This window comes from Lycorma delicatula, chromosome 4, assembly GCF_047948215.1.
Source record: "Lycorma delicatula isolate Av1 chromosome 4, ASM4794821v1, whole genome shotgun sequence".
Taxonomy (NCBI): Eukaryota; Metazoa; Arthropoda; class Insecta; order Hemiptera; family Fulgoridae; genus Lycorma; species Lycorma delicatula.
This window is the reverse complement of record NC_134458.1, coordinates 11,715,409-11,732,945: the sequence shown is the minus strand read 5'-3', so window position 1 is coordinate 11,732,945 and position 17,537 is coordinate 11,715,409. Positions and strand designations below refer to the sequence as shown.

The 17,537-nt window shown below is 30.4% G+C and overlaps 1 protein-coding gene across 5 annotated transcripts in view; it reads right to left on the bottom strand.

Annotated features, from left to right (window-relative positions):
- Positions 1 to 17,537, bottom strand: part of LOC142323110 (RUN domain-containing protein 1-like) — a 98,586-nt gene that overhangs the window by 63,111 nt on the left and 17,938 nt on the right. For all 5 annotated transcript variants that reach the window (XM_075362303.1, XM_075362306.1, XM_075362305.1 and 2 more), the window contains exons 6-7: positions 12,370 to 12,464; positions 8,152 to 8,242 (exon numbers count right to left, since the gene is read on the bottom strand). In XM_075362303.1, coding sequence (XP_075218418.1) covers positions 8,152 to 8,242; positions 12,370 to 12,464 — 186 coding nt within the window. The remainder of the gene's footprint in view (positions 1 to 8,151; positions 8,243 to 12,369; positions 12,465 to 17,537) is intronic.

Sequence of the window (17,537 nt, the reverse complement as noted above, 5' to 3'; positions counted from 1 at the left end):
GTACTTACTTTTACTTGCAATTATACAAGTGTTTACTTGCAGTTCTGTGAATAAACAATGGGAAACCAAATACTTGACAAGTATTCTCTTTACTTGTAAAACAGGGAAGTGAATAACCTTTACTTATCAAGCGTTTACTTATAACTACACGCAATTACTGATTCCGGTCAGACTTTACTTAAAACGAGTGAATAAAATCCTAAGTTCGGAAGAGTATTCAAGTATTTACTGGTAGCTATTTAGTAACCTTGTCAAACTTTCATTTAATTTTTTATACTTGGTATGGCTGCCTTTGTCAACCAAAAACTTACAAAGAAAGGCGAGCATTGAGTCGAAGAAGATATGAAGAACTAATTCCTTTTACAAAAGAATCAGTTGAATTTTTGACGAACTTTTTTTGGAAGAAAGTAATGAAAAGCGAGGAGGTGCTCTGTAATCACAACAGAAGATGGAAGTATTTTTGCGGCACTTATCAGACCCTGGATTTCAAAACGGTGTCAGTGAAGACTTCGGGATTCACCGTTCTACAGTATGCAAAACTTTCGATTACGTTCTGAACAAAATAAATGAAAAGGCATCTGAGTGGATTCACTTTCCACAGAATGCTCATGAGTTAAATGAAGCCAAGAGAAAATGTAGGTTTCTCTTTAAAATGCCAAGCGTAATACGTCTGTGAATTGCACGCACTTAGAAAAATAAACCAGCACGCTACGGAGACTGTTACATAAACCGTAAGAAGTATCCCAGCAACAACGTTCAGGTAACATACGATTCCACTGAAAAAATCACTAGCGTTGATGCTTCTTGGCCGGGTAGCTCCCATGACAGTCGCATTTGGAGACGGAGCAGTGTTTGCCAAACCATGGCTAAATTTAATGGTACGGTATGCCTTTTGGGAGACAGTGGGTACGGAATTGCCCCGTGGTTAATAACAACTTTTAAACCAGCGGGAAACAGGCAGGAAGAAGTGTTCAATAAACAACATTCTAAAGAAAGAGTTGTTATTGAACGCATTTTTGGTCAACTTAAGAAACGGTTACCGATATTGGCGAATCTTGTTCTTGTAAAATTGGGAAAAATTCCAAAAGTATTTGTGGCATGTTCTGTTTTACACAATGTTGCAAAACATTTAAATGACGAATATTGTGAGTTAGAAGAAAATATCAATTATGAAAGAGAAGAGGATAAAAATGAAGAACCAGAAGAACTTGAAGAAGATGGAATTCGTCTCAGAGGGCAGGCAAGAAGAAATGAAATCATGGCTTTGTTGTTGGAAAATTGATTTGGAATAAACTCCTTATCATTTTTTATCATTTTACCATTTTTATATATTTATCATTTATTAAAAACTTTGATAAAATTTATTATTATTATAAATTTGTTACCCCTTTCCTTACCTCATTTGTACATAAAAAAATGTAATAAGTATAAATAACAGGAGAAAAATAAATAAAGAGAAAAATCAGTATAAGAGAAAAAACAAAATTAATAATTTTTACTGGATACTTCTATTTTATAGTGGTGTGTGTGCCTGCATGTGCGACGTGAATGAATGAGCATGTGTTAATACACAAATGCACGCGGCCCCCGCAAGTATAAATGGATTTTTAATATATTTTTTTTTGGAAGTGATAGGTTTTTATTTTATTTTATTAAGGCTTACAAATACAAAATTAAATACATAATTTTTTTTACAGAAATACAAAATAAGGATTACTTCAACAATATGTATTGGCTGAGATCAAAATCTCTGTTCTCTTCATTAACTTCGCACCGTTCTGTTGAAGAAGATTGCAGCTGACGTAATTTAATTTTCTCTTGTTCCAGTTCTATCTCCTCTGCCTTAATTTTTATTTCCTCTCTCTTCATCTGCATTCTTGCAAGTTTCAGCTGCTCATTGAGAACGAGTCATTGAAGATCAGTGGTTGATAGATCGGCTGTTTCATCAGTGTCCAAAAGTTGTCTCTCTTTTTTACGCTTTTCAAGCTGTCCTGATTTTGAATGATTTTCATCTGCTGACTTGTTAGCGATTTTGTTAGTAGGCTGAATTGGGGTATCTTCTTGAATCCTATTTTCAATTCCTACATTGGTTGTTCCCGGTATCTGATCCAATACAGGATTTTCTTGAATGTCAAGTAACTCAAGGAGGTTTGATTCCCATTTTAGTAATTTCACTGCTCTATTCCCACTTTTATTTTTGTCTTTTTAAGGTCTGTTTTCATGTTATTTAATTTTTTTTTAGTTTTTCTACTGTAATTGACTTCCCCGCACTTTTCTGATATTCCTTCTGAATAGTGTTCTATGCTTTTTCTTTGGCAGCAATTCTTTTAGAACTCATAGACCGGTCTAAAACGTGTTGTCTTCAAGAATATTTACTAAATACATTCTGCTACTTTCTGACGCAGATGGCTTTACTGGTTCTTGTACTTCGAAATTAGTCTCTTCACTAGACATGATGATGTTTGCTAAAAGACACATGCAAACAGTGCTGGATTGATTAAAACATGAGAAACATTTGATGTATTGATAAAAGTATCTGGACATGATGTTGTACAGGATATGAATCATATAAGTGTTTACTTGAAAAGTAAAGAGAATAATGGATAAGTAAAAGCAAAATGGGAAAACTACTCGCAAATACTCGGAAACTACAAATGTTACAAGTGTTTACTTATAAGTATTAGTAAAAGGTTATTCACTTAGTCTCAAGGGTTTACTTTACTTGACCAGTATTTACTTTAAAGTAAAAAGCATAGTTTATTCACTTCACTGACTAACAGCTATTCACTTCACTAAATAAAATATACACCCGCAATAAATTTTTTTATAATAACCACTTCTAAAACATAATTACAAGTGATGTGTGACATATGATTCTTCACAGCACAATGATTAGAGTAGATTAAAAATATGTAAATGAAATTCTTAGAATTGCATGTTGTGTTTACAATAATTCATACATAACACATTAGTCACATATGATTCTAATATTATTAATTGCTATTTGCTATACAACAGGAACTACACCGAGATTGCAACATCAATATATAATTTGGAATAAAACTCAACAATTACATACGCTACATGAAGTTTATGAACCTCTTTTTTATATATTACCAAATACAAAAGAAATATAGAAAATGACAATGTTTTTAGTTTACTTGTAACAGAAGCTAATGCATGAAAAATGCTAATACATGGGCTTTCACTCAGTGTGCCAACATATGTGTCAATGCGTATATACAGTACCTTCCTCAGATGTTACAAACGGAACCTAACTTGATTTTGTGTACCGAAACAGCTGTTGCGATTTTTTAAATAATTTTGTGAAAATAAAATAACATATTTGTTTATTTTCTTTTGTTAAAAGCTACTATGTTTGCATAACAGGCTTAACTCCCATTACTTTTCAAGCTTCAGAAAGCTGAATTTTTAAAAAACCAATCAAGACAATTTCTTAAATGTTTAATTTATTACATAATTTAGTAAATAATCTACATTATTATCAAATAAAATTCTATTCAATAATCTATTAATAATTACAATTTTCCAGATATTTTTAGCAACTGCAGGGGAGTTTCCACAAAAATACTGAAATAAAACTACCCTTTTTTCACTTTAAAGTATTTTATATAACTGGTAGGAATTTAGAAATGTTGGTCAGAGAAATTTCATGACAATGTAATATATATAAAGTAGTTTTGTATTATCTACAAAAATTCATTAAAAAAGTTTATCAAAACCGGTTTTAAGGAATTGTCACATGTTTTAATGACCACGCTTAAAAATTCTAATTTAAAATATAAAATATTAATGAATAAAAATCAGTGTTTCCATTAAAAGAAAATTCAAAAAGAATATTGTATAAATTATGTTATACATATGTCTTCTTCAAAACTGATTTTTTTCAGAGATAGGACAGATATTCAAAACGTGGAAAAAAGAAGAAACAACACACTAGGGCTGCTAGGAACATTTTTAGTACAGCAATTTTTTAACTATGGTTTCTTTTAGGTTTTCATAAAAAGACAACTTGAACTCCTGTTTTGCATAAACTGTGAACTATTTCAACTCGGTTGGATCAGTTCTTTTGGATGAATTTTCGCTTTTTTATACTAAGATGAAATCTGGTGTGGTAGTACAGCTTTATGGAGAAACAGAACTTAAGGCACTACATCACTCTTCAAGTAATTACTTATTTATTTACTTTATTCATCCAGCCATAATCTTCACAATTTTTTGTACTTTTTTTTTAAACAAAATTGATACAAGTTAAACATAAATAAACCTAAATTATGAGAAGAAACACTGTTATATTTTTTATATCACCAAATAAAATTTTAACAACTATGATATTAAAAGTAATGCAAGTAGCTTGCAACAAAAAAAAATCTACATATGTAATATTTTATTAGTGCAATTTTTGCAAGATATATTTCTGGGGCAAAAAATCAATTTTTATTTATTCTACTCATATGCAGATGCATTCTTTAACTATTTTTCTAAGCATCTTGCATAACTGTTTCATAGATATTGTATACTTATATACTTGCATAAATTTTTGAGCTGTTAACCTTTCAGCACGCAGGGATTCTATGAATATTAATTTATTTTTACTTACAAAATGTTCACTATATATTTAGTATGTGTATTTCATATCAATTTTTAATTTTATCTCTAATGTACTATATGATTTTAGTGGAAACTAAAAAGAAGTTATAAACAGTGAATGGCATTGATTCTTAGTTAGAAGAATGGTTAAATTTCGAAATAAATAAGAATAAAACAAAGGTAATATCTTCGATTTTACATCTTGTAAATGGAAATATATGAAGTAAGTAGAAAATGCTGACAACTAAAACAATACATAATAAACAGTTCTAGTTGATCGCAGAAGTAAGCAACATTGGTTGTAGTCTCAATGCATGCTGTTATTAATGGCTAGTGATTATAGTGGTCAATGTACCGTAAATGTAAACTAATAACAATAAATGAGAAAAAGAGAGAATAAATTATTGTAGAAGTTGAAGAATTACATTACTTAGCCAATAAAACTGCAAAGGATTTCTTAGAATTTGAAAAATAAGAAGTATGGAAGATTATCAAAAGCAGACTAGTATAAATCAGAAGAGCTTTTATAAAAAAAAAAAGATTACATTTCTTAATATCAATTACTAACTAGGGAAATTGAAAGAAATAATAAAAATACTCTTACAGAGCAAAATACTTCATCGCAGTGAAACATGGACAATAGGAAATACAAAAAACAAAGAAAAAAGGTTTTTGAAAAAATTGGTGACATAAGAAAATGTTAAAAATTAGGAAGGTTGATAAAGTTCAAAATGAAGCTGTTTTAGGAAAAACTGAAATTAGAATACAAAATCTTTTAAAAACAAGAGCAAGGCTGATAGGCATATTTTATTCCATTCAGAGGTGGTTATACTTTAGTAGTAAGGAGATGTAAGAAAGTAAACGTTGTACAGAAAAGATTATCTATATACAAGATGTGTGATAAAAAAAATAATCAGAATTTTAATTTTATCAAAAAAAATTTATTTATCTTCTACATTAATATTGTCCATTGTCCTGTTCAAAGTAGTTCCCCAGATATGTGACATACTTTTGCCACTGTTTCTTCCAACCTTCAAAACATTCATGAGAAGCACTTTTTGGTTTAGCTTTAAGTTCACTTAGCGTTTTTTCTTTAATTCATCTACTACTTCACAAATCATTGTCCTTTTAATGTTCTCTTAATCAGTGGTAACAAGAAAAATTTACAGGTTGCCATGTATATGAGTTTGATTACTAGATCGTGGGATACTGGTGGGGTCCCAATTAACCACATACCTCAGGAATGATCGACTTTTTTTTTTCTGCAATTGTAACAGGTGGAGACCAGACCCACTTTTTAAGTTTAACTCAGTCCCCCTCCCTGCAAGAGGTCACCACCTCTGCAACAAACAGTCACCCCGAATAATTTTCGACCACACAATGGCAAATAGTTGTTCAGTAGAATTTTCATTTACTGAACAATGTTATGTTCCACAGAAGAACGATAAGCAGAAAATTTAATCAAATGACAACACGCTTAAGTCGATTCCATCAGTTTATATAAAGAGCCCCTAAGCTCCACAAGCAAACATGCAGGGGTACGAACAGGGATCAGACAACCTCTACTCACCCTTGTCCAGCTCCCTACCAAGAACAATGGCCTCCACCATGGCAGCTACGGCTTTCCACGCAGTCTCTGTCTCTAGCATCTTGGTAATCACGCTTTCAGCCACCAACTCCCGGAACTCCTCGAATACTTCAACGCCATACATCATACCAACGCCCACACCAGAACACCACGTGTTCCAGGGAGTTGATGACTGCACAATACCTACATAGAGGGGAAGCTCTTTTCCCAATCCTATGCAGGTAAGCGCCAAAGCAACCGTGGCCACTCAAAACTAAGTGAGTTTGTATGGCAGGTTTCCAGACTTCCTCCCTATTCTGGTCTTGATGTCTGGGATGAGGAATCTCGTCCATCCACCTGTCTGCGATGCCTGCCACCTTTCTTGCCACTGTCTGTTAAGCCAATCACAAGCAACACTTGGCAAAGTTGTCTCATTGCCCTCTCCACCACCATGAGACTCAGGAGTGGCACCCTGGCAATGACAAACATGGCCTCGCTGGAAACCGTCCTATAGGCACGTGCGATCCACAAAGCCAGCACGCTGCAAGCCATCCAGGAGTTCCCTGGCCCATCTAGTACTAAGAGCCCTATTACAAACTAGTACCTTGTACAGGCAGACTGACCATGCCACCGAAGCAAGAAGCCTCCTTCTTCTGGTGGATGGGCGAACCAAGACCTAACTGGTCTTGGTTCTTCAGGAAGCTTCCACCAGGATGGTTGGTCCTTCATTTCATCACCTGTAACAACATGTTACTGTAATTGTTTAGCAAAAATAACATCACACCGATGCTATATCCTCTGTATTTTCCACACGCGACATCCTGAAAATTTTTCTTGTTCCCACTAATTAAGAGAAGATTAGATGGGCATATTTTGTGATGATAGATGAAACAAAGAAAAAATTGCTAAGTGAACTTAATTAAGGCTATACTGCAAAATTCTTTTCACAGATGTTTTGAGGATTGGAAGAAATGCTAGGATAAGTGTGTCACATATCACTCAAAAACATCAATTATATTTCAAGCATTCCTAATGTTCATTTTTAACTGCCACAACATGTTACACTCACATAGATATTTTGAAAACTTCCTATGTCTAAATCTTTGCTTGATACCAACAGATTTCTTTTTCTACACAAAAGTTCCACTCTCTTGTCCAAGTATGATTGTGATTCCTTACACACGCCATCCATCCTTTGTAATTTTACTCCTAGATAACAAAATTCTTCAATTTCTGATTTTATGTCCCCTAACCTTAAAGTTAAATTACTTTCTCTCATCATTTTTTTAACTTTAATTTTAATTTGCATCTATTCCCTAGCAAGTAATATAAAATAATGATTATTTCATCTATGAAGTCATTCAAAGTTCAAGTCAAAACAATAGTATTATCTTCAAATCTCAATGATTTGGTTTTTGTTAAACTGTAATAAGTTTCTTAAAAGTTATTTTAATTCGTTCACTGCTTCTTCCATATAGAAATTAAAAGGCAATGGGAATAGGCTAAATCCATGTGTCCAGTTCCTATCCAAAATAGGATTCACATCTCCTAATCTTCTACTTTATTATAGCAACTTGATTTTTATATAAATTGAAAATAACTTCTTTCTCTAAATATTAAGACAATTTTTATAAAAGTTTTATTCAATTCATTCTGCATGTGTACTTTTATATTTATGGTGTTTTAAAAAAAAAACGATAAACTGTGTTTTAAGTCAGAAAAAAAAATGTTTTTTCTTATATGATACCAACATTGCAGTAAATTATGAAAAAGTGATTTTGATGAATCATTAATAAGCCATTACACTGAATTAATTAATGATGTGTTGCATTTAATTAATTAAAAAACATTTCAATTTGTTTAAGTGTTAAAACCAAGCAAGCAAGTTTATAAAACAAATATGAGTAAAAAACTTCACACATAAAACTACAAAAATGACTGTAATACACATTTTCCGGCATTGATTAGCCTACCTTGTAAGAAGTCAATGAATCGTTCTAAATCAGATATCTGAGTTTTAAGTTGATGTACCAACTGTTCTTTCATCTTCATAGGATTTACCAGCTACTGAAGAAAACCAGCGGACATGATCGGCCAACCGGTCATAATGTAGTTAAATTATTAGTAAAATAAATAATTATGCAACAGACAGAAATACAAAGATATGAAAAGTTAGTATATGTTAGTAAACTAAATTATCTAATATACAATAGACACCTCCTTGACTAATCCTCAAGATAGAAACCACAAACCAGTTTCAAGGAAAATCACACCAAAAATAAATAAAACTGGTAAAAATACAAGGTTTGATAAAAAAAATACGTGGAATTTTATATCAAAAAATGTTTTATTTATTCATCAATATTGACTTTGCCACCCTCAAAGTATATCATCCTTTCATGGTTTTTTTCAGCTTGGGGAATAGGAAGAAGCCACTTAGGGCTATGTCCAGGAAATATGGAGGCTGAGGCATCATAACAGTATTGTTTTTGGCCAAAAATTCACAAACAAACAGTGAAGTGTGAGAAGATGCATTATCATGGTGCAATTGCCATGAATTGTTTCGCCACAAATCCAGGTGTTTTTTTTAGATTGCTTTACTCATAGAACTTCCATGTAGTACTCTTTATTGACCATACGACCTGCTGGCAAAATCTCATGATACACTAAGCCATTGAAATCAAAGAACAGTGATCAGAACCTTTACATTTGATTGAACTTGATGAGCTTTTTTTTTGGTCTTGGCTCTTCAGGAAGCTTTGATCTTGTACCCATGTTTCATCACCACTTACAACCTGATTGAGCAGTTCTGGATCATTATTTATTTTATTCAGCAACTCCTGAGCAATGTTCATTCAGCTCTTGTTTCAGTCAAAATTCAACAATTTTAGAACAAATTTTGCTGCCACACGTTTCACATCCAAAACTTCTGAAAAAACTGCTTGGCATGGACCAAATGATATGCCAACATCAACAGCAACCTCTCTGATAGTGATTCGGCAATTGTCCATGAAAGTTTTCTTCACTTTGTTGTTGATGTGCTGGGTTGTCCAAGGCACTCGTCACCTTCAACATCTTCACGACTCTCTTGGAAATGTTTGTACCACTTCTAAATACTTTTTTTTTCATAGAAAAGTTGCTAAAAGTAACATTCAACACTTCCAATGTGGAGCTGCACTTTATTCCAAATTTTTCACAAGTTTTTCAAAGTTCCAAATTTTTCCTTTTCCACAAGTTAAAAATTGCCAACCATATGAAAATACGAGTAGCTTTTTTGAAAGACAACAATAAACTAAGCATCCAATATAGCTACCAATGTAAAATATATGTTATGGACAAGTGTACCAACACAAGAACAAAAAATTATGGCAATTGGACTTATACAGCAAGGAAAATTAAAAAATTCCATATATTTTTTTTATCAAACCTCATATATAGGATCCTGGGGATAGTAAACCTCTATACAGCATAATGGTCTCTGTAATACTGTGGATATAGTTTCACTAAATACTGTCAACATCTGACATTAGTGGCTCATAGCCACACCAGTCAATGCCACTAAAAATGATTAATCAGCACAAATATTTTTAAAAGTTTTTTACTATTACAACCTTCAGCATGCTACTATGATATTTTAGCAAGAAGAATGAAATGAAAAGTTTGAAAAATGCCAGAGCCATGCTGGGAGTTACCCAATTAGTATGTACATTAATAATAAAAAGTTATAATAAACAAATAATGATGCATTTTAAAAAAAATTATTACATTTCATACCAACAAAAAAATTTTACAGTATACAAACGCAATTTTTCAAAAATTTTATAAGTTACAAAATGCATTCGCTGGTAACACAACTAAATTCTTTTTCATCATTACAGCATTGTATTGTGGTTATTCATCAACACAAATAAAGACAGTGATAAATACAAGGTCATTCAATAATTAAAGACACAAATTGCTTTGAACTGTTTAATAAATCAATGTGACATTTTTTTCACTTTTCAACACAATCTCCATCAGCATTAATACATTTGTCCCACCTCTGAATCAACTTATTTGTACCTACTGCAAAGAAATCTTTGTCTTGATGTCAAAACCAATTTAATACATTTTCTTTGATGTCACCAGTAAACTTCTTACTATGCAGCGCCTTCTTGAGTGGTTTGAATGGAAATCTAATGTCAGATCAGGACTGTATGGAGGTGAGATAGTACTTCCCAATGCATTTGTCAATTTCTCAAGTTAACTGAACTGTATGACGCTGGATGTTATAAAGCAGAATGATGCCTTTACACCGATATGCGGGTGTTTTTCAAGAACACTGCTGGTTTGTTGATAAGCATATCACAATAATGTGTACTACTTATTGTTTGTTGGTCTTCTAGAAAATCAACAAAAACTGGACCTTTTGTATCCCAAATGACTGTCATCATGATTTTTCCTGCTGACCATCAGCAGGAAAAATCTGCTTTGCCCAGGAACATACAATTTCAAGATTTATAGTGTTTATGAAGACTACTGATTTAGAATTAACATTTAGATTAGCATAAGGAAGGGTAATATTTTCATGCAGCTAATATTAGCTCACCAACAAGCTAGTCATACTCAATAACTGAATCTAGCATTCCTGTATTAGTATGTACTAATTCCTACAGAAAAAATAAATTATTCCATAAAGAAAAGTAGACTTAATTTGAAAAAAAATCCTGTTAAAAACTGTTATTATTGAAAATACCAAACCCTTTGGTTAATTGCATCGGTAAGATCATCACAGCACAAATACCGAAATGGAACCCATACCAACTTTGAACAACCACATTATAAACTGACAAAAAAGGAAAGTAAAATTATCAATAATGAAAAAAGCAATATTTCTTTGTATAGAAATCAGAAAAAAATTCTATTAAAAAGTGTATTAATCCTAATAAAGTAAACACATAAATTAGGCAGTGACAGAAAAGCACAACCCCTGTTTTTAAAAATAAACAAATGGGAGATATGAATGTACTTATAAATATACCATTGTACCCTAACATTAGGTTAATTTAACACTTTTTATATAATTATTTGTAGAATAAATGAATAAAATAAATTTTATTATATTTATGTGCATAATTTTATTTACAAGTACAATATCAAACATTTGCTTATGTTATAAACAGTATACATACATAATTTTTTTTTTCAATTTGTAAATACATCAGTTTTAGGAAGAAATACTTGAAAATTAAAAAAAAATATATATATATATATTACAAAATAAGTAAGTATTTTCTATGGAAGCAATAGAAAATTTACAGGAAAAAGTACACCCAACAAGAAAAATTCACAATTATTAGCCAATATTTCTTACAATTTAATTTAATAAAAATATTTTTTAAAAATGCATAACAATATCAGTGTTAAACAATTTAAAACCCTTTTAGAAAGAAAAGTTCACAAAAAAATTAAAAATGAATTGCACTAAATTACAGCAAAAATAACTGATTACTGTACATACTGTAACTACAAAGCATTCAAAATTTGTCGGTCTCTATCAGGGCTAACGGAAACTGAAATATACCTCAAAATTGTGGGCACAGTTTTAATCAGTACACACCAAAAGATAAGAAAATCAGATAATTTTACAAATAGTTGCTTACGAAGCAGTAAATATAAAAAATAAATCATTAAAAAAAATGGATGTTCTTTTATTAGGATCATGAAAAAATTTCAGTGCTTTTTAATAAACTAAATAAATAAGTTATAAAGAAACACTGCATATTTATCATATACAATGATGACTGACTACCATAATGGTGATATAAATGCTCTAAAAAAAATACATATATATATATATATATATAAACATTTTCAGAATACTCGCTTAATTAGAAAAATAAACAACCTAAATGACTCACTACACCATTGACATTAACTATTTTCAAATAATTCAATTTTTCAGAAATATTAATCAGTTTTTTCTACCAAGATTTAATGTACAGGAATGCAAATTGACTCCCCACCACTTAAGGCTAATAATCGATTCTGTCTAATTACCAAAACAGCTGAAGGTACTAAAATATCCCCATAATCTTTACTATAACAATCGTTAAAACTTGAAAAAGTTAAAACACATAACTTTAAATATTGCCCTTAAAATCACAACATCCATTGTGAAGCAGAAGTTAAAAATTTAATTTGATTATTACCTGACCGATAGCACTGTCTACATGTTTCTTGATTTCTTCCACTGTCAACTTATCAATATGATCAATATTTAAGTTCAATTTACCTTTCAACTGATCTGTAAAAATAAATAACATAAATAAATATAACAAAAGAAAGAAAATTAGTTTTTAAAATAAATCTAATTAAAAAACTAACTGCTATTTCAAGGAAGTACGACTGAAATTTTTTTTAAATCTCGTAAAAAAATGAACACAATAAAACCATCTGCTTGCCAGAACTAACATATCGCTTTAATGTTAAGCTAGGTAATATTCACCTAATTTCTCCTTAAAATAAAAATAAATAAGTGATTTAACTTGAAAACTGTGCAATGTACAGAATGTACAAAATGAGAAAAAACATCCTTCTTTGTTTTACACTATAAATAAAGTGTACTTTTAAATAACAAATTGTAAAAATATACTACAATCGATTGATGAAGATGTGACAGAAGAGGAAGTTCTAATAGATTTGAATGACAACAGCGAACAATCAGATGGAGAAACAATAAACAGTGACTACAACAGCATGTAAGCTTCTGGTCCCTGTTCAGGCGCCAATTTGTAAGCTTCAGGTCTCTATTTGGACACCATTTTGTAAGCTTCTTATAAAACATCAAATTTAAATTATACAAAAAAAATAAAATTTTTAATTTTTAAAGAATTAAATTTTTAATGAATAAAAAAAATGACCTTACTATTGTTGGGATTTGCAAAACAATGTACTAAGACTATGCTGCTTAGGTTGCTCTCTCAAGTTTTACAAAAAAGAAAACAGTTACAATAACTCAACACAAATAAATGTTACTAACAGTAATGAATAATTATACATTATTTATAAAAATAAAAAAATTACAAATAAACACATTTGATTTAGAATACCCATAATTAGTCTACTTGAATTCATAGAACCATTATTACTAATCTATTTGCACATATCAAAATTTTACAAAATATTAATACTTATAGTACTAAGGAATTGGCCAATCCAAAACTAATTCTAATTATAATTTTTAACATAATTTGTCATTATAACACGTTACATTTTTAATAACTTTTCCTTTAATTAATTTAATTTTTTTATAATAGCAACAGATAAGCAATTTTCTGATGGATCCATGAAATATTTTAATAGAGAGGCCTTTAATATTAGTTTTTCATACCTGTATACCATATCAAACATAGATTATAAATCTCAAAAACAGTTTTTCTTTAACAGTCACTGCACTCAACTCACCGCGATGATTTCCAACACATAACTGTATCTTTCCGATGGTTTCACCAGTCTAACCCCACCACCACTTCTCAGAATTATACAGTCTGTGTGAGTATGTGTACGCACACAAATGTAACGCTTTCTGTGGTAAAAGTTTCTTTTATTTGCAAGCATGATGTCATACAACTATAAAATTTTATTTTAAGAAAGAATTTGTGATAAGTAATGAATCATACCATGATTATCCACAATCTGTTTTTGAATAAATCAATTTAACTTTTGCATTTAAAAATCATCTGTCGACGTATTAAGAAATTTATAAAATAAAATGTAAAATAAAAACAAATACATATGATATAAAATAAATTCTACTAACATATAAATATATATTTACACATTCTATTACTTTATATACCATTGAACTCGGTATAAGTACTTTAAAATTTTGGTTTTCATTCTCTCGCCTAAACAAAATATCCTTATGCACAACGAAATATTTATTTAAATTTCTATTCATTCTGGGTAAATCCTTTAATTAATTCTTCTGGAATAATTGCACATCTTTTATCACCCTTTTGCTCATGTATAAGTTTTCTTGACAATTGTTTTAAAATTTTATCACACTCTTGAATTTGTTTTATTTCTAATTTAAAAATCTGAATTTCATTTTCCCCATTTTTCATAACCATATCTTGTCCACCAGTTCTCGATAGCATATCCGCTACTATATTATCTTTCCCTGGAATATATTCAATTTCTAAATTATAGTCTTGTAAAAATAACATCCATCTGAGTAATCTTCCATGTGTCAATCTACAATTTTTTAAAAACATTGAAGCTTTATGATCTGATCTTAGTATAGTCTTATTATCTAAAATGTAACCTCTAAACTTTTTACAATCAAAAATTGTACTCATTAACTCCTTCTCTGTAATTGTATATTTTATCTCAAACATCTGTAAACTTCTACTGGCAAACGCGATAACACTTTGACTCCCCTCATCATCTATTTGATACAAAACTACTGCCAGTGCTATATCTGATGCATCTGTGTTCATATAAAATGTTTCTTCAAAATTTGGATGACTTAAAACTATCCCTTTCAAAAATTCTTTCTTAATTTCTTTGATAAGCCTGAAAACTTCTGACAACATTACACAGGCCTCTCTTAATGCTATCTCACTCAGTTTCCCTTATTTTGTTGTTCTTCATAGTTTTTTCTTGCACCTTGATAACTATTGTTGTTTGACCTACCATTACTGTTTTGTTCCTTCCTTTCTATTATTATTCTGCCCATTATGGTCTACATATCTTGTCCGTCTTTGCCCTTCTCTATCCCTATAATATCTCTCAAAACTTTCTTGTCTCACATACCCTTGATCCCCATCATGTCTAAAATCTCTGCATTAACTTTTATCATTAAATTTCTGATCTTCCTGCCATTCCATAATTAGACTTTGCAAAGCATCTAAGTTTTCTGGTCGTGCTGCTAATAACATTAGTCTTAAACTTTCTGGTAACTGTCTTGCTATACTTCTTACAAAGGTAGCTATCGGCATAGGCAGATCTAAAAATTTGTGATTTATTATATGTCCTTACAACAAAACTAAGAATATCTAGATAATGCCCCATAAATTTTCTATCTTCCATTATCCTGCCTCTTAATTCTTCCTGCTTTTCTGACCAAAAACATTTCAAAAATGAGACCTTAAATTCTTCAAAACCCTTTCCATTCCTTATGATGCGCCTCAAACCAAAGTTCAGACTCACCTTTAAAATATCTTCTCATTTTTGCAAATCTATACTCCTATTTTAATCTTTCTTATTCAAAATTCATTTGTAAATGATATAAAAATGTTTTTGGGTGTGGTTCTTTATGCTTATTACAGAATTCCAATACTGTATCCAACTGTTCTCCCTTAATAATAATTTTGTTAAATAAACTTAATTTCCATTTCTTCTTTAAAATGTTTAAAATCTTCACTAACTTTCTCTTAACCCCTTTGAAATTTTTTAAAGCCTCGTTTAAATTTAACTAATACAAATTTACGCCTTGATCTAACTGAACTAACCTTTCATTGAACTCTTGGTTATTTTCTTTAATCATGATCTTAGTTTTTTCTCCTCCCTGTACTACCTGTTCCTCAATACCATTAATCTTATCAAGTATTTTATCAGATTGTTCTTCATTTATCTCTTTAATTTTTTCAACTTTCCCATCTAACCTAACCTCAGATCTAATTGTCCCTGCCTAACTTCTTCTTTATGCTTATCTAAAGTTTCATTTAATGTTTTATGATTTTCTTAACATTCGGTTTCCAAAATTTGTACTTTTTTATCAGTGGTTAAAATATATTCACTCAACTTTTTATTTGTCTCCTCAATTTTAGAACTTAAAAAATCAAATTTGGTACTTATTTTTCAGTAAGTTCTACTTTCACTTGTTCAATTTTATTATTAGTTTTCTCTAACGTTTCATTTAAATTAGCCATATTTTGCTCTAACTTAATATTCAGACTAGCAAAGTTTTGTTCACTTTTTTGTTGCATAGACATCAAAAACATTTTAAGATCGTCATAGTAATTTTTCATTAAATGCAAATCCTGATCTCTACTATCCCTAATATCTAAATCTATCGCCTTACATTTTCCTGTAATACTATTATTGCTCATATCACTATCCTGTATTCCACTGTCTGATAAGTTCTCATTTTCTTTAATCATGGATGAACACAAAAAAAGATTCATTTAAATTTAAAATTTCATTGCCATCAGTCTTGTCTAACCTATTCAAATAGGTAAATAACTTATCCAAATAGTCTGTGACTAATATTTTGTACAGATGGTCTTACTTTTCACCATTCTTAATGTTGGAGCAATCAGTGCTCAAATGACCCTGTTCAGCAATTTCATTAGAAAAAATGGTTAGAAGAAAGTATTTGAAAAGCGTAGCTTTTCAGCTTTGCAGAAACCACCTAATAGCTAGAAGTACAAAAAATGGCCTGCAAATGATTTATTTTTTTGCTAAAGATAAGAAAACATTTAGGAATTCAGGAAATACTTGCAATAGAACCTGCTCCTAACAAACAAAGAATTAAATACACTTATTGTCCTAGGAATAAAACTTCTAAAACAACGGTAAGATGTGTATCATCACAATTCCCATCTGCGGTGAACACACAGTGAAAAGTTGTAAAAATTGTAACCAACAAGATCCTGAAAGTAACAACTGCTTAAAAATAAAATAGGCTTGACTTTTTAAAATTTACTTTCATATAAAAAGTAATTTTATAATAATATAATTTATGTTTTAAGGTTTATAATAATATTACGAAAGATCTGTAATTTCATTATCTCTATGTATTAAAATTTGTTATTTTACTATTCACTTATATTAAATAAAATGTTTCTAACTGAAGTAATAAAAATAATAATGAATAAAGAAAGTATATCAAATAATAACAAGTTCAACAAAAATTAATAACATAAACACGTGTTGAAATGATATGCTGAAAGTGAGTGAGCACCTTTTGTTGACCAATGGCATTGGTTGGACGATGAGGGTCGACTAATGATGGGTTAAAAGAGAACTGAAAAACAAGCTCAAGTAATACACTTGATGAATTTTACAAATATAAAAATTTATTTCATGACAAAGCTGACATTCTTCGTTCCAAGGGTTCTTATTCTAACATCACCAAACTCTTTCATAGTAGGCATGAGATAAAACCAAAATTTTCACAATTGCTGCAGCTGTAATCAGGCCATATAGGAAATTATTTAATAAATTTGTATAGAGTAATCATTTTGCTAGTTTCTGTAAGGCTGTGCCACTTTTTTTGAGACCAACAATTTTATTAAAACAGTTACATTTTGTCACTGCAGTTATATTAGAAAGTGGTATTTCATTAATAATTTAATTTTTAAGTCAAATT